This window comes from Gymnoscopelus microlampas (assembly GCF_963454915.1).
Source record: "Gymnoscopelus microlampas genome assembly, chromosome: 11".
In the NCBI taxonomy this organism is placed as follows: domain Eukaryota; kingdom Metazoa; phylum Chordata; class Actinopteri; order Myctophiformes; family Myctophidae; genus Gymnoscopelus; species Gymnoscopelus microlampas.
This window is the reverse complement of record NC_139948.1, coordinates 24,235,290-24,260,062: the sequence shown is the minus strand read 5'-3', so window position 1 is coordinate 24,260,062 and position 24,773 is coordinate 24,235,290. Positions and strand designations below refer to the sequence as shown.

Genomic DNA, 24,773 nt, shown 5'->3' with positions numbered 1-24,773 from the left:
CAAACAGAGAGGTCTGGTACAGATTCAACATGGTCTGCTGTGTGATCGGACCCCGCCAATGGCTGACAACCGATAACGGCACGGGACATACTGCAAAAACTATGGATGATCGTCGTCGACCACAGATGCTTGAAGACAGCTCGACGGCCCAAACTCCCACTTTGAAGTTTGGTCAAGCCTTAGCTGGGTCCACATGCTTACTACTCTGAAATCTGTTTTTTAATCCTTTTTAACAAGACATTCCAAACACAATTATTACATAAGTTACTGTCTACTCAGGGCAGTGTTATTGTGTGGGTGTGCGTGCATGCTTCTGTGTGTGCATGCAGGCGTGTATGAGCTTGTGCATAAGTTACTAGATACTTTGAGTGTGTGTGCTCGTTCACACACGTTTACAATTGTGCACACATGCGTGCCTGTCTGGGAGGGGTCAGTCTAAGGGCACCCATCAACCAACTACTATGGACGGGTCACAGGGAATAAGATCACACATTCAGTCATTAACATTTAATATGGTACAAAGCATTAGACATCTGAATGGTTGGTTATGTAATAACAAATGCCCATACATGCACGCACACGCGCACGCACGCACGCACGCACGCATGCACGCACGCACGCACGCACGCACGCACGCACGCACACACGCACACACACACACACACACACACACACACACACACACACACACACACACACACACACAAATACTTAGGGAATGAATTCTTGAAGAAGAAATAAGTTAAACCAAACTTTTTGGGGGGGGCATTTTTAAGCCCTCTTTGACAGCAACAGTGGAGAGAGATAGCAAAGGGCCTCGGGTCGGATTTGAACTCAGTTCGTCTGTGCAAGGACTGAGCCTTAATAGTACAGTATGCGCTCTACCAGGTAAGCCACTAGAAGGCTGCCTGGAAATGAGTAATTCTTGTTACAGAATCTGTGGTATGTATTTTAAGAATACATTGACTGTAACATGAAATGCATGTCTAAATGCCCTACTCTACGTTGTTCCTCGTTTAGTACCGTGGTTTTCAACCTGTGGGTTGGGACCCCCAGGGGGGTCCCCACATGATTTTGGGGGGGTACCCATATGACAATTAACAATTTAAGGACTTTTTAGTCCCTAAAAAAGAAATGAAATGGAATAAAAAAGAGAGTTATTGCATTAAAAGTAATCAACAAACTATACAATAAAAACTGGTAAAACATTGGCCACATTTTCTAATAATATAAGAAAGAGGCAAACATTTTGAAAACAGCTGATCTACAAGCTCACAACGCCTTGCAACGCAATCTGTAGAACAATGTCAAACTAAATGTAATGCCTCAACTACAATTCCAAGTGCTTATCAGGGTGGGGGTCCCCAGTTCAAATATTATTATTTTGGGGCTCGCCGCCTGAAAAGGTTGAGAACCTCTGGGTTAGTATTGCTGCATCCACCACATATTCTCTCTCAAATGCTGCAAAGAGAAGCTGCACACAAGAGGCATAGTGTTGCCAGGCAAAGCTTGTGTCTTTAAGATATAGGGTGACAGAAGGTCAGTCCTCCAAACAGACGAAAAAATGTGAACAGAATTTGAACTTCACGAAAACAGAGGTGGAAGAAGTAAAGAAAAAAGAAAAGTAATCCATTACAAGTAAAAGAAAAAGAAAATCCTACTTCAGTAAAAAGCAGAAAAATTTGCTTTAGCAGAAAAATGTAACAAGTATTACTGTAACTGTATTCTGTAGCTGCTGAAGCTTGTTTGAAATACTTCATTAACACTTACTTTATTACTTTATTACTCTGGGAGTGGGAGTACCAGTGACAACCAGGAACAGACTATAGGTGACGACCACGAAGAGCGTGGTGACATCTGGAGAGACAGAGGACGGCGCCCCGGGGTGGAGAGGGTTGGCAGCTCAAACCACTTCTTCTGTGAGGAAGAACCCAAAAGCTACAGACTGCGGTAAAACCTGCAAGGAGGGTTTAAAAATCCTTCAAGGCAGAATGAGATGTTCTTTCCCAGCAGCAATGATGACGACGCAACGCACAGAAGAATGCCCACTTCTGGTAAGACGAAGGCGGAGCCAGGCCCGGCGGCAACCCACAGTGCCGAGAGCCTCCTAGTGTCGCCAACAACACCTGCTGCTAACATCTCCCCAGCCACCCTAAAACCCCAAGAGACAATGGGGGCAGTAGCATGCCACTTGGACACAGGCCGGGGTCTGATCAGCCTCGGTTGGGTCGCCTGGAGGAGGGTGTCTGTTGCAAGCCCCAAAACACCCAGTGACTCCAGGAAACAACACTGATGATGTGTCGCATCAGTAGATGTTTTTGTTTACAGTTATCAAATTTTGTTTAGCGGTTCCAAACCTAGGGGAACCATTTTATTTTCTTTCTTTTTTCTTTTCCGTTACAAATTATCTTTATTGATTGAAGCTTTTTACATTGTCCCATGTGTCAAATTTTCATCTGAAAACTAAAGTAACTACGTAGAAACTAAAGCTGTCAAATAAAAGTAGTGCAGTGGAAGTATAAAGTGGAATAAAAATGGACATACTCAAGTTAAGTACAAGTACCTCAAAATTTTGCTTGAGTAAATATACTTCCACCACTGGCAGTAAACTTGTATTAGACTAGTATGACTTCTCCAATGGCCAATGTGTGTCTGTGTCAGTCACCATAAAATGCCAAAACACATGTTTGTTTTGATGTTACAACTGGCCCTGAGAAAGAAACTAGTTTCAACACCACTGACTTGGAGCAATAAAGATGTCAAATCAACAAACACACGCACGCACGCACGCACGCACGCACGCACGCACGCACGCACGCACGCACGCACGCACGCACGGCTGTATTGTACTTGTGAGGACAATTTGGAGGACCAGGAAAACGGTCCTCACAATGTCTATTTCTCAAATTCTACCATACTTGTGGGGACATGAATCGGCAGTAATCGTGCATCACACACAAACAAAGTGTATACTGGAGTATATCCAATTTTCAATACTTCTACTCCACTATATCTCAGAAGCAAATATTGCACTTGTACTCCATTACATATTATATGAGAACTTTAGTTACTGGTTACTTTGTAGATTTTGATTATTATTACAAAACATGCATTAACCAGTTCAGACTTGTATACATTTAGACCCCTTCTGCATCATGAGTACTTTTACTTTTGGTACTTTAGGTACATTTTTATGCCAATACCTTTGTACTTTTACTCAAGCACATTTTGAATTCCACGCACGCATGCACGCATGCACGCATGCACGCGCGCGCGCGCGCACACACACACGCACGCACGCACGCACGCACGCACGCACGCACGCACACACAAACACAAGCAGGGCTTGGAGCAGTAGGAGACTGACTGGCCACTGAAGAAACTTGCTTTGCCCTTCAGATCACAGTGAATGAGAAAGGTCCAGTAGGCATGCTCACTGGTCCCAGACCAGCTGTCTGATCAGCTCTGAGTTGGAAAAAACAGGGCTCTGAGAATCAATTACGTTAGGGCTGAAGAAAAAAAAAGGCTAAAAACAAAACAGAAAGCAAGCAGGGGAGAGAAAGTGAGACAACAGTAATTAACTACTGCTGACACCTGCAAGCTTTTTCCTACACTGCAAAAATTGGATTTTAAGAAAGTAAAAAAATCCTCGATCCTAGCATATTAGTCTTATATTTTGTCCAAAAAGAAAAAATGTGCTTGTCAAAGAACATTTTTGCTTGTCAAACATGTTTCAAACAAGATTTTATTTTCTCATTTTAGGGAAATGTAACTTGCATTTTCTTAATAGGGAATTTAATCCATTTTTGAGCAATACTTAACCAGTAACAAGCTACAACAGTGGTTTGCATCATATCCCAGCGGAGGCACAAGATTATTTTTCCTTATTTTAAGAGTAAGACCAGTTGGAACAGATTCTCAATTTAAGAATTGTTTTATTTAATTCAACTGTCAATCTAATGCGACTTCATATAGAAATAACATGTTTCAGATCAAACAAACATGTTTCAGATCAAACCAACCATTTAACAAAGTGCACATTGGCTTTGGTAAAAGTGCAAGCTACACTTTAAAATCTGGGAACTATAAAACATTTCATTATCACATCTTAACAAAACTCGGCAACGCTGTGCATGCATGTTACTTTCAGATGAGATAAAAATAAAAAGTGATATAAAACAAAAAATAGAAGTTTGGGTGTTAGGGTTCAACTGGTCACATGCACACTACAGTTTCATTCCCACCCCTACATTAATTTAATTCAACAATCTGACATCACAGATAAAGACCATGTTTCAGATCGCTCAAACCATTTAACAAACAGTGCACATTGGTAAAAGTGCACGCTACACTTTACAATCTGGGAACTATAAAACCAGTCTTAAACTCTGCAGTAACGCTGTGTAGTTTTATGCATAATGTTATAGGTACTTATTGGACAAAAGAAAAAAGAATATAAAACAAAAAAATGTAAGTGATATCAAGCACGCTCTGTAGGCTTCAACTTGACACACTACAGCCCCCCCCCCCCCCCCACCCCCACCCACAGTACAGTACACACCAAAAAAAGAAATTAACATACAGGCAGGACAGTGTCATAAAAAAATAATAGTAAAATAAACAATAATAATAAAGAAACCACAACAGTCACCAGTCTCAATTTGGATCAACTCGCCATTGCAAAGAGGAGTGAGCTCTAATGGGGTTTTACACTGACAAGGGACATTCCATTCGTACAGGGGACCTGGGGAATTGCACGGTGCTGCAATGCTCGAACATGCTTTCAATGGCGCCGAAACAAAGGTGCAACCAAATCAAATGTTTATATACTATTTGTACAAGGCAGGAAGATGTATATGACCACAGGTTACAACACTGTTAGGATGAACTAATTATAAGGATAGTTCTTGTAGTTAGATTGCTGGTAGCAGGTTGCCCTGAGCGTCGTCGATTAGAACGATACCTCCCGTGGGGCCCTAGTAATTCAGGCCGGTAGGATGAGATCAGGTAGAAGAGTAAATGGTTTGTAAGGCCTTCACTCTTTCTTAGTTAGTTATACTTATTAGTTACTGAACCGGAATATATCTGATCTGATCTATCCTGCCTCAACTCAACCTTATAAACTGGTAGGTGTCATTGTCATCCTACACGTTCGCCATATAAGGACGACCCTAGAGCATAGCCGTTTCGTTTATCATCCATGTATGGATATTTAGGAGGTGCCCGTACAGAGGATACCTCTGTAACAACACTGATACGTCCCAGGTGCATCCATGTGATGTTTTTTCGTTATAGTTATTCTATTTATAGTGGCTCATAGGAATTTATAGACTACCTGACAACCAGGAATAGATTGGTGACCACCAGAGAGTAGATGGCATCCGGGAGAAGTTTGGGTTGGCGCCCCAGTCTGTGTCTTCCATGAGGAAGAAGCCCAACAAATCCACGGTGAGGCCTTTAGGAGGGCCATTCAAGCAATCGCTAAGGGAGGCTGCAGTACCACCATAGGCCAAGACACCATCACACCAGAATTAAATGTTTGGAGCGGGGTAGTCTGGTGCAACGCACAGGTCCTGGACCTGGTGAGACGGAGGAGGAGCCCGGCCACGAGGCCATCCACAGAGCCTAGTCCCTCCACGTGACAGAGTATCTCCTCTCCCCCATTCCTGGCAGAGTAGTTTCGGACAAGTGTATTAAGTGGCCCTGTCTTTCCCTATTTAGGACTGACCGTGGGTAGCTACCTGGGACGTAAGTCGGGGCTTCATCAACCCTGGCTGGATCACCTGGGCGAGGGTGTATGTTGCGAGACCCGAAACATCCTATGACCCCACACTGTAAAATCTGATTTCATGTAATGGTAGACCTTACTTAAAAGAAAGAGTACTCTTTACTCATTTCGGCTTAATTTGTTGACTCTACTAGATGAAATCTAGTAGAGTCAACTTTCTGGTGAGGAAAGTAATTAAACTTTGTCTTTTCAGTAACCCTTACTTAACATTATAAAGTGAGGAGGATTTGTAAGTAAACTAATGTCTTTTCAGTAATCTTTACTTAACATTATAAGTGAGGATGACTTTTAGTGTTTTATTAAACTTATGTCTTTTCAGTAATCCTTACTAAACATTATAAGTGAGGAGGATTTGTATTAAACTAATGTTTTTTCAGTAATCCTTACTTAACATTATAAGTGAGGATAATTTTGGTGTTTGTATTTATCTATTTATATGCATAATATAACATATACGTATATGTATATGTACATGTGACACTGATAAAGCTCAAAGATCAGCAAAAAGACTGCAAAGGTCAACCCTGGTTATGTCGAATGGTGGGTTACATCAATAGTCTACAACTTTTCAATAAGAAGTTATAGATTTTTGAAATAGTTCAAAGTTAAGCTTTTCTCACAATTTTCAAAAATATTTTTTTTAAATTAAAAAACACGTTTTCAGACTCAAAAGAGGACGCTGAATCGAATGGGCTAGGTCTCGATTTTGTATGACCCTTAGAAAGTGGTTTAAACAAGCGTTAAAGTTTAGTAAACTTGAAGCTTTTTTCACAAACATATTATTATTTTATTTTGACCCCTCCACCCTCTTATTTATATGATATTGAGTCGAATGGTAGGTTACATCAATAGTCTAGAATTGTTTAATAAGAAGTTATAGATTTTTGAAATAGTTCAAAGTTTAGCTTTTCTCACATTTTTTAAAAATATTTTATTTTTAAATTAAAAAACACCTTTTCAGACTCAAAAAAAGACGCTGAATTGAATGGAATAGGTCTCGATTTTCTAGGACCTTGGGAAATACAAACGGTCACCAAAAAGATTGGACGTTGACTTTTGTATAAAAAACTGATTTTGTTGAGCACAAAATCTGTAACTAATCGCTCCAGATATTTTTTTTAAATCCGAAACTTCTCTCAATCCATATTGAGAGTAAGCCGGATTTTTTGGCACCGGCCCTGATTTTTTCTGACACTGATAAAGCTCAAAGGTCAGCGAAAAGACTGCAAAGGTCAACCCTCGTTAAATTTTTAGAAATTGTATTTTTCTTCGAGACTCTGGCTTTAGACTAATGTGATGGCGCTGATTCCAAATATGCAAGTTTCTTTTTTCTCGGACAACAGGAAGTGCCTCAAAAGGCCACTTCTTGGTTGGTTTTAGGGTGTTCCAAGCCTGTGATTTCTCCGAAATATTTTTTTTCCAAATCTACACGTAAAATAATGCTAAAATTTGAAATAATCAAACCCTAATATCAAATCATGATTTAATTATCCCTTAATTGGCTATGGTTACGGCTTCGCTATCTCGCTCAATATCTCAAATACGATAAGGACTTAGGGTCCACTTTTTGGATATGTTGTAGAGCTGGCTGAGACGCACACTTGGATGTCTTGTTTGTCCCGTTACGACACATTTCTATTTCTGACTTTGTCCTTTGATATGGTCTTAAGATATAAGACTCTATGTGCCTTCTGAATGTGTAGGAGGTCAACTTAGGAGTGTCATACCGGGACAAACAAGACATCCACACGTGCGCCTTGGCGAGCTGTACAACATATCCGAAAGGTGGATTCTAAAAATGCATCGATTTCGAGATATATCGCTTTATTGCGCGTAATAACTTGACATTTGACCCTAGCCAATTAAGGAGAATGGTAAGGCCGTGTCCGAGGAGAGTTATATGGGCGCGTTCGGGGCGACGCGCTGACCCAGAAACAGGTGTCCAATTTTGTTTTTACTCCTTTCAAACAGGTTTTCACTATTATCTCGGCCCCTAGGGGGCGCTGAAACAAACGGACAACGTATTATTGATCAGCTCTTCACCCCGGACGCGTCCATATAACTTTCCTCACACACAAACATGTGGTTCTGAAAATTAGGGTTATTGGGCTTCTTGAATAATTTGGCCACTAGGGGGCGCTGACACAATCGGACAACAGATTATTTATCAGCTCTTCAGCCCGGACGCGCCCATATAACTTTCCTCACACAGGGACATACGGTATGTATTTTTAATATTTTTTTTTAAAATTAAAAAAATAAAGTACAATAAAAAAATTAAATAAAATAAATGAAAAAAGTAATCGGAAAAACACGGCCCCCTCACGCATTAAGAGGGCAGGATGAGTCACCAGAACCAAGGACGGGTGTTTTTGATTAATCTAACATGGTTAAAATGGAGTTTGAAGTTACAATGGGTTTGTATAGGAAAGGGGCGTGTCTGATAAAATGAATATCAAATATCTAAATAATGAATCAAGCAACTTAAAAACTGTCTGGGTGGTTCACAAAGGCCTGAGTAGATGATAAAATGACAGAAAGTTTTTTTGAAAGTGAAATATCCCTTTTAAGTGTATTTATTTTTGGACATCACTTTACACAAGTGTATTCTAACATCACGTTTTGTGTGTGTGCTTTTGGTCCTGCTAAGTAAGGCTGTATTGTCTGAATTTTCATTATAATCAATGGGGAAAGCCTCGCTCCTGTTCAGTCCAATCAGATGTAGGGTCTGTCTACTGCATCCTCCTAACTCTATGACTGTATCCTGTATACAATTCAAAGGGCTTTGAATGGTATACGGGGCGTATACCATGCACCGTTTCCGTATCCGCCCAAACCTAGAACCGCACTCAGGGTTGCCAGATCTGCTCATTATAATTTCCCTGCAAGATTTTATTTGAAAATAGCCGATCTACAAGCTCACAACGCGTCGCATCGCGACGCGTTGTGAGCTTGTAGATCTGCTATTTTCAAATAGCTGATGTGTTAAAGTGCTCATGTTGCCCATGTCGCTTCTTTTGGGCTGGTTTTGGGCTGGTTTTCCTAGACCTGGTTGCTTGTTTCTCTCACAGAATCTGGCAACACTGACCGCACTACACATGCGCAGTTGATCACTGGAGAAGCGCGCGTAAGAAACAGGAAGAGAAGAACGGTCTTGTTGTTTTTCTGCAGCTCTAGTCTGCTCCGTTCATTCATTCAGAGTTGTTATGCTAAGGTAAGTTAACGTTCACTGTATATACTATATATTTAGCAAACGTTGTCTTTTGTCATATTCCTCATACTTTTGTTGCTTAAGTTTATGTCATCGATTTATTTAGCGAAGTTAGCGAGGGACTCTCGTCCTTCTTTGTTTACCCCAGAGACACGGCCCGCTGGACTCCGCCATGTTGAAACTAGTGTTCGGTACAAACGTATTTACACACAATTACAATATTATTGTATCCAAGTGATGTTTAAAGCAGGGGTCTTCAACAGGGGGTCCTCAGAGTTACTACCCAGGGGCCGCCAAATCTGTGTGTGTGTTATATATTTATTTTTTACATTAACCACTTGAACCCTAGCATCCCTTTTCTGAGGGTAACCAAAAATAGCAGATCTAGAAAAATAGCAGATCTACAAGCTCACAGTGAGCTTGTAGATCGGCTATTTTTGGCAAAAAGGTTTGGTCTAGAGGGGGTAAAAAGAGCAGACCAAGTTGAAAAAAAAAGTTTAATCTGAAATACAATTTTATACAATATAGAGGGGGTCCCTGCTCCATCTCTCTCTCAGCTAGGGGTCTTTGGAAAACGTTGAAGACCTCTGGTTTAAAGCATCTATTTACTACTTTACTTTAGCCATATTTTATGTTTGTCATACAACTGTGTTGTTTAAAAAATGTTTAAAAAATGTTCATCTACAAGCTGACAACATGCTTTGTGATCTTGTAGATATTCAGAAAATCGCTTTTATAAGAATATTATTTATAATAAATGTATTCAATTAAATGTTGCACCCCTGTGGGTTAGAAAAGCTAAACTGGCCTAGGGCAGTGGTTACCAAACTGGGGGTCCCAAGAAGATTATCTTAATGTTTTTCTCACTCAACAGTAAACAAACCAACATACAGTGTAAGTGCATATACTATACAGGGTATCTGCACATTTATAAAGAGACAACTTAAGAACTTATAAGACCTTTTTAATCCCTCTAAAACAGGGGCTTTCAACCAGTGGTCCGGGGACCACCAGTGGTCCTTGAGGGGGTTCCAGGGGGTCCCCAGGCAAATGAATAGTTAGTAACCAAATTGACCCTTATATGTCTGTAACTCTGAGTGTACAAATGGAACCAAATGGACCTGTTAGGGTCCATTTGGTTCCATGTACACTCTCAGAGTTAAATGAACACTGATGATGGTGATACAGTGTAGATTGGGACCCCCTAAAAAATCTAAATGGTTGAGTCCCTGGCATATATTTTCAAATGGGGGTCCCAGGGCTAATATTTGTCAATTTGGGGGTCCTTGATGCGAAAAAGGTTGAAAACCACTGCTCTAAAATATAAATGGACACACAACAAACTACAAAACATGGTCAAACATTGGCCACATTGTCAAATATTACCTAAGAAATAGGCGCACATTGTGAAAATAGAAGATCTACAAGCTCACATCACAACGCCTCGCGATTGTGAGCTTGTAGATCTGCTATTTTCACAAGCCCGCGGACCCCCATTTGAAAAGATATGCCAGCTAGGGAGTCCCATAAGAGAAGATTTTTACGTCTCTAGCAGTGATTCTTTTAATTTCAAGGACCCCCAGTTTGACATGCATTAGGCTACGGACCCCTATTTAATGGCATTTCTATCTCCGGGACCCCAATTTATATTGTAAAATCTATGTTAATTTAACCATAAGCCATAAGGGTCAATTTGGTTCCTAACTATCCATCATTTAGCTCGGTACCCCCTGGATCTCCCTCGAGGACCCCTGGGGGTCCCGAATTATCATTGTACCAACAATTAATGCGGTAGGGTTAGACAGTGGCACGTTGTGAGGGTGTAGGCTGGCCATTATTGAGAATGTTGTCCAAAATAGGGACACCAGGTTGAAAACAGACTATTATTAATAGTAGTAGTAGTAATTTGTATTATAGATTGTGGCTTATGTTGTTTGTATATTTGGCTGTTTGTCTTGACTGCAAGGCCCTTTGCTACTGTCTTGTCTAGCCTCATTTATGCCAGTGGTTGCCAGTGGTTATTTGTTTAATTCCTTTTTTTACTATTACTTAGTTATTTCTAATTGGCGTCTAGACATTACCAAACATTGTTTCTAATGTATATTATCCTTTTATCCCTTACCTCATAGAGCACTACAATGTTGCAGGACAGATATGCAGCCAGTGGAGCTAAGTGAGTAAGCTACTACTCATGTTAACACACCACTGATACCTGGCAGACAAATGACAAACATCTGACACACTTCAGTTTCTGCTATTAGAAACGTAATGCCAGGTTACACTTTTAAATTGTAATTGTTTATTTTTGTTATGTTTTCTGGCAGTCTGGCAGAGTCAACTGAGAGCCTAAGACCAGACCCAACAAGAAGGATGTTTCCCAGGTCTTGGACCTTGAATAACAACCCAGATGGGCCTTCATTGACTCATTGACCCCTGCTTCAGAGAACTGGAACATGTAAGCAAATGTATTCCTTTGAAGTAGGCCTGCATGTGCTTCCTTCAGTCAGTTGAATATTAAGAACACTAAGTATATTTTATTGTAGGACTAGTGCTCATGATGCACACCAGCAAATAGTTATTGATGGGGATGGGGTGGCGACTGTTGACGAATACAAGTATTTGGGTACAACGATTGATTCCAAGCTGACATGGAATTCCTACACTAATGCCATCTATAAGAAAGGTCAGCAGAGGCTGCATTTTATGCACAGACTGAGACAGTATAATGTGCAAAAAAGTGTAATGGTGCTCTTCCATCGATCCTTCGTGGAGAGTGCACTGACTTTCTGTTTTGTTTCCTGGTATGGCTCACTATCATTGGTTAATAAGAACAAACTCCATAAAATCATCAATGTATCCAGCAAGATAGCTGGGGTACGACATGAGAGTATAGCAGCAATGTATGAGACCCGGGTGCTTAGGAAGGGGAGAGCTATTGCTTGGGATAGAACGCACCCGTTATACAGTCAATACCACCTTTTACCATCAGGACGACGGTACACAGTGCCAATGTTGCAGGCTAGGGCTTCAAGATCATTTGTCCCTATAGGACTCCTGAACAAACAGGCCCCATCTCAGTTCTGTGCATACAATGTAATGTGATGCCTCTTGAATCATGACTGGTGGCCTTTTCCAGTTTGTATGTATTTTGTATTTATGTTATGTGTTTGTGATTTTTTTGTATCCTGATGGCACAAAAATGTTGTCTCTCTGTGATCTCTCTCTAGTTATGGATGAACACCGGTAGATCCTCGTTGGAGGAATGTGAACTGACCTGCTCTCTCTCTTTATCTGTCTGTGTCATAGGATGAACTCTGACGAATCCTCGATTGACGGAACTCCTACTTTGTACCCAAAGTGATCCGCTGTGGGACCTTAAGCAGCTGGACAAAGGTACAGTAATTACTGTTTCTGACGGAGTATCTCATGAAAGTATACGCTTGTTTAAATAACTGGCTGCTGTAAATTAATGTTTTTAACTTTGCAGCCCGCCTGACATGTCTCCACCACATGAAGTTAGGACATACATGCTCTGCTCACATCCTTGAGGTAAGAAATGTGCATATATGGCAATTTTCATATTTGACTATAAGATTCAGAATGCAACGCATACATTTTTTGTGATATTTTTTTGTTTTTTCTGTTTGTGTTTGTGTCAGTCTGCAGAAGACCCCAACACCTTTCTTCAGGCAAGACCACTCCACTCAGCCCTGCCGTCTGTGAAACCATCTGCACATGCCATTGGAGCCATGCCTGTATTGACCTTCCCAAAAGATGACACCTTTTTTATCCAGGGGGAGGCAGTATTGTGACCAGGATTACTACATGTTTTTGTGAGGGTACCTACCCTAGGAGACACGGGGAGAACATGCAAACTCCACACAGAAAGGCCCCTTCGCCAACCCCACCTAGGGGGTGGGCACTGATGACTCGGAGGAGAGGACACGCCCACAGCATCAACTGCGGGAATCGAACCCAAGACCTTCTAGCTGTGAGGCGACAGCACTACCAACTGCGCCACCGTGCTCCCCCCAAAAGAGGACACCTATGCCAGCATGATGTATCTCATGGCGAGTGATTACACCGTTCACCTCACATACCCCAAGTGGAACATGACTCATAGAAAAAGACCAAACGCCACCAGTTCAGTTCCTTGATGTTGCTGTAATACGGTTAGTTGATTACTCAGGTTAGTCACCAACAGAGCTTGGTACTGCTTTATTACCGCCAAGACGTCTTGGTAACAATTATTCTTCAACTGATGGACCCTGTGAAGTAAGGATCAGTTATGCCTCTCCCTCAAAGCACTTTATATATACATTGTATTGTCACGCTGGATGGTTTTTAGAATTGAATGTTTCCAGTTGAGTGTCCAGACTTGAGTGTCTGCTGTGTAAAGTGTGAAGTCCTCCCCCTGCCCAACTTTGCAGTGGTTCTCAAACTTATTCCAGTCCAGGATCCCCAAATTAATATTTGGCTTTGGACCCCCCTCTGAAAATAATCTGTGCCGCTGGGCCTCCCCATACACAATTTGGGTTGTTAAAATTATATCATGGGTTAAAGTAGTAAAACTGACATTGAGGCTATGTCAACAAATGTTCAGCAGGACCTCCTCAAATCCTTTCATGGACTCCTGGGGGTCCCTGCGTGGACCCCACTTTGAGAACCACTATTTTATAGCATGTGGGCCTGAGCTGCTTTATAAAAGAAAATAAATGCTGAAAATAAGAATGCTTCTGGTGTCTTAATTTAAGACTTTTCATTCTATTATTTTGAAGGAATTGCTTCTTATTGTAAGAGTTTTGGGGCTTATTATTATTCTCAGATTTAAGGAAAAAATCCTCAGAATCGGCTTAATAAAGAGAACAAAAATACCACATTTAAGCATATCTTTCTTAAATAACAAAGTATTCATTGCTTGTATTAAGCAGAACTTGCTTTAGATGTAGGCATTTTTGTCTAGTTTTAAGCACCAGTATGCTCTTTCAGTGGCTAGACTTTGTTTCTAGTTTTAAGAATTCTAGTATAGAAAAAAATGCTTACCCCATTGGCAGTTTTTTTTGCTTGATATAAAGAAATATGTCTCAATTTAAAAATATTTTGCTTGTTTTAATTTGGCCATTTTTTGCAGTGTATTAGGATGTGATTAGGGAGAGAAGGAGAGAATTATAGATGAGAGAGGGATAACAGGAGAGAGTGAAAACATAGAGGAGAGAGAGTTGAGAATGTTGGAAGGGGGTGGGGGTTGTGTGGGGGAGAGGGGCAGAGGAGGGAAAGGGGGAGAGAATTTAGGGAGAAGAAGGGAGGGAGAGAAAGGAAGGACACAAAGGAAGGAAGAAATGGAATCACTTTTTTCTTGGGGGGTGGGCGACAATCTCCGCTCTGCTTCCAGGTTTAGATGTGGATTATTTCCCATGAGTCTGTGCAATGGACGGCTTTTGCCCTTCAGCACACAATGAAAGCAACTGTCAAACTGCACCTTGTTGCGCCAGACACGCACACACACATGCAGACACGCAGGCACACACACACACACACACACACACACACACACACACACACACACACGCACACACAGACACGCACACACGCACAATCAGTTCCTGAAACCAAATCCTTCCCAGGGCTGGTTTCACCACAGATGTCAGATTTCAAGTCCCAATTCGATTCGATTTCTGATTGGATTGAGCCGGTTAGGGATATGATATGAAAAGATATTCTCAGATAATGAATGCTGTAAATTGAGCAAGGAACCCTCTTGAAAATGACCGAAACATAGAGAGGTATATCAGAGAGGAAATTACCAAAAAGTAAATTTAAAAATTGAATGAATAAAATAATCGAATGACCTATTTGATTTTTTATTCCCCCTCTGGGACACCAATCTACACTTTATAATCCTGAGTGTTCATTTAAATCTGAGTGTATAAATGGACCCATAAGGGTCGTTTGTGTCTGCCTCAGCAGACAAGAAAGGCAAGGTATTAGAAGTGAGGATCTAATGCTGATGCTACATGCATACAGCTGGCTCTTCAGGGCCAGAGATTTCACATATTTGAATCACTTGTACAGTATATCATTACATTGGATATACACATGCATCCATACACAGATGCATGCACAGACTGACACAAACCATGTATTTTAATATCTTATAATGTAAAATAACCAATCACAGGGTTGCAAGGCTAACGTGCGCACACACACACACACACACACACACACACACACACACACACACACACACACACACACACACACACACACACACACACACACACACACACACACACACACACACACACACACACACACACAGTTAGGCTATTTCAATATTTTAAGAAGTGAAATAACCAAGTACAGGGGTTACAAATTAGACTTTGCTGGAAGAACATTGCATTGTCTTTTTTTATTTTAAAACAAAGCTCTACTTGTTTGTTTCTGCCCATTATAACTCGAGGCAACCACACACACACACACTAATCTCTAGAGAACAGATTCCAAATCAGCAGAGGGCGCTGTTTTTTCCTTTTTTCGACGATGGGTTCCCAGATTGCGCATGCACACACACACACACACACACACACACACACACACACACACACACACACACACACACACACACACACACACACACACACAGCAAAGAGCGTTATTAGCACAAATAGCTTAGCTGAAACAATGCTGAAACAACATGGACTTCTCGTGGTTGTAGTAATGAATCATTCAATGTAGGTTTGTAAATTATCGGGTTGTCTCATACAATCGGGAGGATCAAATGACCTGCGCTCCTTTCCAAAAGTTGAATTGTTTCCAGTTTGAAGCGCCCAGGGGTCTGCAACAAAAAAAGACGCCGGGCATCGGGACTCTGGAGCGCTGAAGCGTGATGGTCAGTGCTGAGAAGAGGAGCGCATCAGCGTGTCTTTACCATAGAAATACATGGAAGGCTGGCACTGCAAACTCAAAAGGCGTTCTCAGTGGACATGGCACATTATGTGAACCTCTGTCAGAGCTGCCAAGATTGCTGGTTGCTGCCCCAGGAAGCATTCTGGCATCTCCACCGCGCTGTTCCACTGGGTCACCATGTCATCATGGTAGTCAGGGCTGTTAGCAAAAAAATGTGGACAGGGCTGACAAAAGCCAATTTTTTTCCACATGCTCCCCATCACCATAAGTTTCTTTTTGGACGGGGAGCCACGTCATCAAGATGGCAGAAGGCGGCCATCTTGGATTTCAAAGATGGCCACCATGTAATGCCAATATCTCGGCTTCCAAGCCACTTAGAAGTTCAATCTTGGCGTCAAAATATTTATCTTTGGGGTCAAGGAAATTGATAAAGCTATTGAGAATATCAGCAAGTGACTATTTCTGCCAATATTTGAACATTTGGTTCATTCTGGCAAGTAGTCAGGTCGCTTAGGTCCAGATGTGGACACAGCGAACAAAAGCACCTGATTCTTTCCACATGCTCCCCATCACCATAACTTTAAATATTTGGTAGGAGCCACATCATCAAGATGGGCGGAATGCGGCCATCTTAGATTTCAAAGATGGCCACCATGTAATAGCTATAAGTGCCAATATCTCGGCTTCCAAGCCATTTAGAAGGTTAATCTTGTTGTCAAGGAATGCATTTAAGCTATTGAGAATACCACTTGATTTTTGTTTGTACCAAGATCAAATAAATATGTTCATTCTAGCAATGCATATTTACATCATTTTCATCTTTGTTAGTGGTAGGACACCTTTAAAACTGGACAACCTTGTATTTCTGCAGCATGCGGTCTGCAGCATGCGGTACGTGCATAAATGAAGCATTATGGTAACCTCCCACCGGATCGTTGCTCCTCTCTCTGTAAGCATGCAGTAACAGCCTGATTTGGTTATATTAGCCTCCAACGTGGATGGGAATGCTCTGTGAGATCATTATGGATCATCATCATACATGTTTCACAAATGCCGGTGTTTCTTAAGACTATCTAAGTCATTGAAACTCTTGTCACATAGTTTACAGTGGAAAGGTTTTTCTCCGGTGTGGACACGCACGCTGGTGTGTCTTCAGGTGACCTATCTGATTGAAACTCTTGTCACACTGTTTACAGTGGAAAGGCTTTTCTCCCGTGTGGACACGCTGGTGTGTCTGCAGGTGACTTATCTGTTTGAAACTCTTGTCACACTGTTTACAGTGGAAAGGCTTTTCTCCCGTGTGGACACGCTGGTGTGTCTGCAGGTGACTTATCTGATTGAAACTCTTGTTACACTGTTTACAGTGGAAAGGTTTTTCTCCAGTGTGAATACGCTGGTGTGTCTTAAGACTATCTAAGACACTGAAACTCTTGTCACACTGTTTACAGTGGAAAGGCTTTTCTCCCGTGTGGACACGCTGGTGTGTCTTCAGGTGACTTATCTGATTGAAACTCTTGTCACACTGTTTACAGTGGAAAGGTTTCTCTCCAGTGTGGACATGCTGGTGTCTGTTCAGACTACCTGACTTACTGAAACTTTTGTGACACTGTTTACAGATGTGAGTTTTCTTTCCTTTGTAAATCGTCTGATTTTTCTTTACATCTCCTGGTTGAGTTAAAACCTCGGTAAACCGTTGATGACTTTGAGATTTTGGTGGGTCTGTGTCTCCTTGTTTCCGGCTGGTTACAGAGATGACTATTTGCTGACGGGCCTCTGAGCAGATATGTCCATGCCTCAGCGGTTGGCAGTTGAGGTCGTCGTGGCTCGGATGAGACGTGAAGGTACACTCAGAGCAGGAGAGCTTAGTCTGGGAGGATTGGGACCACACTCCTCCCAGGAGTGGCGGTTCATGGTCAGCGCTGCTGCTGTACATGGACTGTGATGGGAACAGAGTTGTACTGTTAGGTTCTGTTGAGACTGGAAAATGTGCCCTCTCTATCTCCCTGTATTCTTTGTCTACCAAAGTTCTGGTACAACACGTGTGGACACAGCATCTTCTGGTCTAGAAGTGGAAGTCTAAAGTAACTTCACACCTCATATATCTGAGCAGAGCTTTGGTCTGACCTCACTCACAACATAATCGGTTGCCATGCATGCCTAGCAACACCGATGTGTGCAGGATGCCGCCCCCTCCATAATTGGGCAAGAGTGATGTCATCAATATGACATCATCACCATGACGGCAGAGATCCACATCGAAGCCACGCCATGTGTTTCTCATTTTGTGTGTTTATCATACTAATTAGTCAAGTAAATGACAGTTTAAGTTAAGTTTGCGGTACAACACGATGTGGTTTAAAACGTCTCACGAAGCTCAGCAACGGGTGATTATGACGCACCGCTCGTATCAGATATATTGCCAGAATGAACCAAATGTCCAAATCATGGCGGAAATAGTCACTTGTTGATATTCCCATGGTGGCCATCTTTGAAATCCAAGATGGCCGCCTTCTGCCATCTTGATGACGTGGCTCCCCGTCCAAAATGAAACTTATGGTGATGGAGAGCATATAGAAAAAATGTCAGCCGTGTCCACATTTTCCTAAAATCTGGTCCTAAGCAACCTGACTATGGCAGCTTCTGCATCCTTTGCTAATTCTTTTTGAGCTTTTGGCTCATGTTAAAATAACACAATGCGCCTCACTCGACCAAGCAAGTACAGACTCTGTTATTTTTTGGGCACTTGGAGAATTGGATGGCAACTCTAACACAAATGCCTTCTCCAGTGGGGTTTCGGATCAGACATTTTTATAGATTGTGTTTCTATGGGTGAGACACGGCCCCCAAACATCCGAGGGCCCATCAACGAGCATACGGACATCTATATATATACAATTTGAATCCTGCGCCATGTCGGTTGTCTGTATGTATGTATAGCCAGTGTGACGTAATCTGACAGCACGCCAGTGTGACGTAATCTCACGACAGCATGACATCACGCATGACATCACATCCTACCTATAAATTCTAGGATGCCGTCAGATCGCACCAGTTCGACGGCTTCCATAGTGGGTTTTGGTCATTGGAGAGGTGATGCACGTCACCTCTTTCTGAAGTGGGTACTTTCAAAGCCTGCCGTGGATTTAGGAGAGCACAAAACTCTCTCTCACACTGTGAGGTGCCTGTAAGGTGGCACTGCAAAGTGAACGACGCGTCACGCTAGACGTTCGGGCCGCATAGCGGCCCGAACTTCTAGTACTGTACATACATGCACGCACGCACGCACGCATGCCCACAGACATTCATACTACAGTGGGCAGCAATATGTGATGTGGGAGGGATGTTTCCTGCAGTGAATTGTGGTCGTTTTATAGAGACATGGAAGCAGATTGCTCTGATGTAGAGCCCATTCATCACTGTCACACACACACAGTCCAACCTTTTCTTTCTCCCCCAACACACAAAACACTCTCTTGCTCTATCTGACAGTACATATCTCACACACACACACACACACACACACACACACACACACACACACACACACACACACACACACACACACACACACACACACACACACACACACACACACACACAGTCACACACACTCGCCAGAAATATCTCATACAGTACATGCAAGTTTGCTCTTTTTGTGTGCTCTATTATTTTTTCACTTTACCTAGATGTTATACAGCAACAAGGCTCTTAGTCTTATGGCCCTATTTAAACAATCTATATAGACTAGAGCATGGCCTGAAGTGCATAGGGTGTGTCCAACTCCACTTTTGCTACTTTAGTTCCTAATAATGATGTCCCACCAATGTTTTAACCCATTTTTTCACCCAGTGCCAATTGCCTAAGCTGTAATCCTGGGCGCTACTCTCCCTCTGCCAGCCTGCTGTGGACCCCCTGGAACCCCCTCAAGGACCCCTGGAGGTCCCCAGACCACACTTAAATTATTATTGTAATTTAAATCCTGTATTATACAATTGTAGAATTGAAGAAAACAGAAGAAAATGTTATTTTGCGCAAACATATCGGCACTCAAATGTGCCTAAGAGTGCTCTTTAGTGTGCTTATATTCTGTTCTTACCTAAGAACAAATCACAGCTAGAAAACATTGGTGAATTTCAGAGTCTTCGTAAGAAGACATTTCGGTAACACTTTACTTAAAGGTCGAGTCTAGAATGCATTATAATCACATTTATAACGCATTATAATGCACTTATAAGGCATTTATAATTATGCATAACAACTTATAACAAGGGTTATGAAGTATTAGTGCTGGTCATAATGCATTATAAACGCAGTGGAACAGCACATTATTCCTATCCCAGGTACCACTTTACTTTAAAGGTCTTGTCTATAATGCATTATAATCACATTTATAATGCATTATAATGCACTTAAAATGCTTAATAACACTATAGTTATAAATGTTTATAATGCATTATGACCAGCACTTATAATACATTATAAACTTTGTAATAAGTTGTCATACATAATTATAAACATTTATAACGAGTGTTATAATACCTTATAAGTGCATTATAATGTGTTATAAATGTGATTATAATGCATTATAGACATAACCTTTAAGTCAAGTGTTAACAAATGTCTTCTTAAGAATGGTTGGTGAAAGAGGAATGTTCTGTTTAGGAAAAGAGACATTTCCCAAGATCTAACAGAAAGTCAAAAGTTAAGTCAAATATAGTCTCTCAAGCCACACACTCTTCCACAATCTTCAAATGCTGGATAATTCCGCTTGGTAAAAGTTGAGAACAAGTCTGTTGTTCGGACCGGAAGGGTATTCAACCAATCACGAACATTTAGAAATATCTTAACTATATATTTTTTCCTTTTCTGCCAAGCAGCTCTGCTTTGACAAATGTTAGGCGGAAGCAATTTGGAACTTTTGGGGTCCAACACATCTGTTTAAAAAGACAAGGTCAAATAAAACCAGCCTGAGTACATAAACAAGCATTATGATCATCACATAACAGTGTCTAAAACAGAAAAGACAGACCAAAAAAAAATCCGGACTGTGCCTCATGCATAACAAACTGCAACGCACTGTGCAAAAGGCTCGGGAAAATGAACAATGACAGAAATATATTCTCAAAAGAGAAAAACATATGCTTTTGCTGTTGTGCTCCTACTACTCACTAGGCAAAACCCTGTGTGAATCCCCCATCAAATGTACAGTGTGAACGTGATAAAAACGTCATCCCGGTCCTTCCACTATAGGCTGCATTAGAAAACAGAGGGGAAAGAGATGACACCGGAAAGCCAGATGTCATACAACAATGTGTACAAAGATTAGCCTCTGAATTTCTCACCGCATAGTGAGGATTTCAGAGGCATGTGCCCCAAAGGCCAAGCAAGCTACAAAGAATATGCCATTTTAGATCAGTCAGAGATTTTTGTTTGGCATCAAGGGAGCAGCAAAACCTCTGTTGGGATGGTGGAGACAGCTGGCAAAGATTATCATTACACTCATTGAGTGTAATGAAATTCTCAACACCAAAAGCCACCTACTGTATACCATCACCTAAGACAGATAGCAAATAAGATCCCAGCACTTGATCCAGTTGCCGACATCCTGCTGCTATTGAGATAAGACATTATCAAGGCCCATAAGGTTAGTAAACAGAACAATGGCCCTCCAGATGCACCATTTGCACAAAAGAGACTAGACCTTGGGTGGATCATCATACGGTATGCATGGGAGACCAACTTAATTTACTCCATGTAGGAAAACGATAAGTGAAATAAATCTTTAGTATTGAAGGTAAGAGGGAGAGAGCAGATTACTGCTGGGGGTAGTAGTGCTGTTGTTTGGGGGGTTGCTGGGGGTAGCCTGCCTGTGTTGAGGCTGCCTGGTAGGGCATATTGTACTGGCCATAGGCATAGGGGTTGTAGCCCATGGGCAACTGGTAGTAGCCGTGGTAGTAGGTGGGATAAGGCAGTCCTGGAGGGGAATTGACCATCAGACCTGGAGGGGAATTGACCATCAGAGGGGCGTTGGGTGGCAGGTTTCTGAGTGCAGCAGGGAGAGTGTGTGTGATGCTGGGCGGAGGCGGAGGTGGTCTAGCAGGAGGCTGGCCTTTGGGCTGGGACTGTTGCTGTGGAACGACTGTGCTGGTGGTGGCTGGAACGTTGATGGACAGGGGGCTGGGCTCCTGTGCAATGTTCTGCAGCAGCTCATTGAGCAGCTCATCCCTTTCTGTCTTGCGAGCAAAGACAATGTCACTACACGTATTCTGGAACCTGAGCAGTATCTCTGTTAGGCCACTGTAGAACTTGGTGCCTTCGTGCAGAGTGTTGATGATCTCCATAAAGCTGTCATGGGCAGAGGCCAGCTTCTTCAACACCTCCTCTCTGGCGTTGGCCTCCATGTTGGACGGCTTCAGGCTGCTGAACTCTTGGTGGGACGTTTGCACTTCTCCCAGCAGGTACTCTTGTGTACGGAGGCTGGCCTGAATCCTCTGGTTGTAGGATCCATAGAGTTGGTCGAGCTGGGCCAGTGAAAGCTTCTCTTCGTCGATGGCCCCGTCCTGAGCCAGAGCCGCCAGGAACCTGGATGACATGTCAAAGGTCACGGCCTTGATCTCTCCTTCTAGCACATCTTTCTCCTTAGACAGCTCATCTAGCTGGAAGACAAGGGCACGCAGCACGTTCACTACCTCACTGCCCTGCAGGGTCTTTGTGGGGTTGGCAGAGGGGATGGCTACGATCAGCTCATTCTCTGGTTTACACAGCAGGGCTATCATGTCATAATGGCTATTGAAGCGCTCTCGCACCCTTTGGTCTGCATGAGTTGCCTTATCCAACATGCTGCGGAAGTTAGCGCCCTCTGCACGGAGGGGCTTGTAAAGGTCTCCAGAGGGGGTTCTGTTCCAGCGCTGGCCATACTTGGTTTTCAGATCGCTGTCTGTGGTCTCTTCTTCATCCAGCATCTTCAGAGACTCGTCCAGGATATCTCTGTTGCAGGTCAGTAGTTCAGGCAGGTCTTTGATCAGCTGTTTGATGCGCCGCAGTCCTCCCTGCTTTATGATGGCTCTGGCCTTCTCTACGATGGATTGTGGGATGGAATCTCCAGACAGGTCCTCCAGAGCAGCAGGCAGGTTCAGGTATGCCAACACACTGTTGCAGAGGTTGGTGGCCTCCCTCATGGTTACCACCAGTCTGTTGACGGTCTCAGCCTTTCTCTGGCTATACATGCTCATTGACTGATGCACCGCCACAGGAACCATCTTCTCAAACAGGTCTGTGAACTTCTGACTGAGTGGGAGTTTGATGGTTGTAGGCTTGACCAGCGCTGCCATGCCAATGTGCTCCAGTTCCTTGACCTCAGGCACGCGGTCATGGTAGATGAAGCCATTGTCCTTCAAGGCGGCGGTGAGTGAGCGGTTGATCTTGTCACTCAGGTCCTTGACGCTCACATAATCATGATAGCGAGATGCCACCATCTTCACCAGCTCCGCTGCGTGCTGCAGGCGAGCTATCTCCTCTCCAAAATGTTTCTTCTGCTTGGCCAGGATACTCTGGTGCAGCTCAGCGTTGGCCTGCATGATGCGGTGCTTAGCCGCTAGCAGGGCCAGAACCTCCTTAGGAAGATTATCTTTGTATTGGCATTGCTTGAATGCATCACCATAGAAATCTGCTGCCTGATTGGCCAACTTAGCAATGATGGCATCTTTCATTTTTTCTGAGGTGGCTTTGAGGAAGACGACCTCCTGAGCCTGGGCCAGCATGATGCTGCTGAGGGTTCCCACAGTCTCAGGGGCAATGTCCACGGTTGGCTCCCTGTTGAGCACTGACAGCACTGTGTCCTTGATGTGACAAAACAATCCGCTGGCCATCTGGTAGTATTTGTTTGCAGCCTTCAGTCGTTCATCACTGTCCAGGTTCTGCTCTGAAGCAATCTGACTGGCCAGAGCTGCTGCATTAAACAGCACACATGTCTTCTCATATCCCAGACTGGCCTGAGCGAGCTTGACAGAACCTCCAAACAGTGACCCTTTATCAAATGCATCTTTCCATGTGAAGGTTACGCACAGCTGGTTCCCAGAGAAGGGAAACTTGGACTCGATGGCACACAGCTGGTCATAGTATCTCAGCAGGATATCCAGGGAGCTCTCGTGTTTGTCCAGTGGCCTCCCCAGTGCATTCTTTCGGAGCCTGTTCAATTCCTCTACAGCGTGGAGGTGCTCCACTTGCTCCTGGTCAGCAGGATACATCGCCATAATAAATGTCGACAGCGGTTTCAACAAGTCCACCTCAGCTGACTTCTTCAACGGGATTGAAATAAACTTAGCCATTGCAGGCAAAAAACAATGTCAAGTGGAAAAGACAACTTCTCCCGCTCAAACGGACAAAAACAAGAGTCTTTGTCTATGTTTAGTTCATCCAAGCTGTCTAAAGGTATCTTTGAGCCTACACTATGTCCTTATAAAGGCTAACCAGAGCTCTGGTCTGACATCATTCACAACACAAACCATTCCCATGTGCGTGTAGCAGAGATGTCGTATTGACGTCATAGACTGGCCTCCAAGTACTATGACAATGGATACTGCACTAAGAACTCTGACAACGGGTCAACTGAGGGTAACTGAGGGTCATGGGATCCCAACAGGTCTCTTTCCCAACAGGTATTGTTCCCAATGGGCAACGGTCTAGTATTTATAAATCCATACCTCTATATCTACCTGTCTGTCTGTATTCCCATACGTATATGTGTAGCGTATATGTAAAAGAAAAATCACACAAATCAGCATTTGAGTCAGCAAACCGTTCAATTTAGACGATGTAACATTACCGAGCGGGCAGACAACCCGACCAGCAACAGGCAGCTGTTGACAC

At 42.7% G+C, this 24,773-nt stretch overlaps 1 protein-coding gene and 1 long non-coding RNA gene across 2 annotated transcripts; one reads left to right on the top strand and one right to left on the bottom strand.

Annotated features, from left to right (window-relative positions):
* The first annotated feature begins 8,923 nt into the window (after positions 1–8,923).
* On the top strand, positions 8,924–13,730 carry LOC311055249. Its single transcript, XR_014601776.1, has 6 exons — positions 8,924–9,002; positions 11,129–11,172; positions 11,324–11,454; positions 12,306–12,392; positions 12,487–12,548; positions 12,659–13,730. It is a non-coding gene; the product is annotated as an uncharacterized lncRNA (long non-coding RNA).
* Positions 13,731–21,718: 7,988 nt separating this feature from the next.
* LOC311054671 (programmed cell death 6-interacting protein-like) lies at positions 21,719–24,232 on the bottom strand (the record flags this gene model as incomplete). Its single annotated transcript, XM_084070675.1, has 1 exon — positions 21,719–24,232. One exon carries the CDS (start codon positions 24,230–24,232, stop codon positions 21,719–21,721), a length of 2,514 nt encoding a protein of 837 aa, XP_083926801.1.
* Between the last annotated feature and the right edge of the window lie 541 nt (positions 24,233–24,773).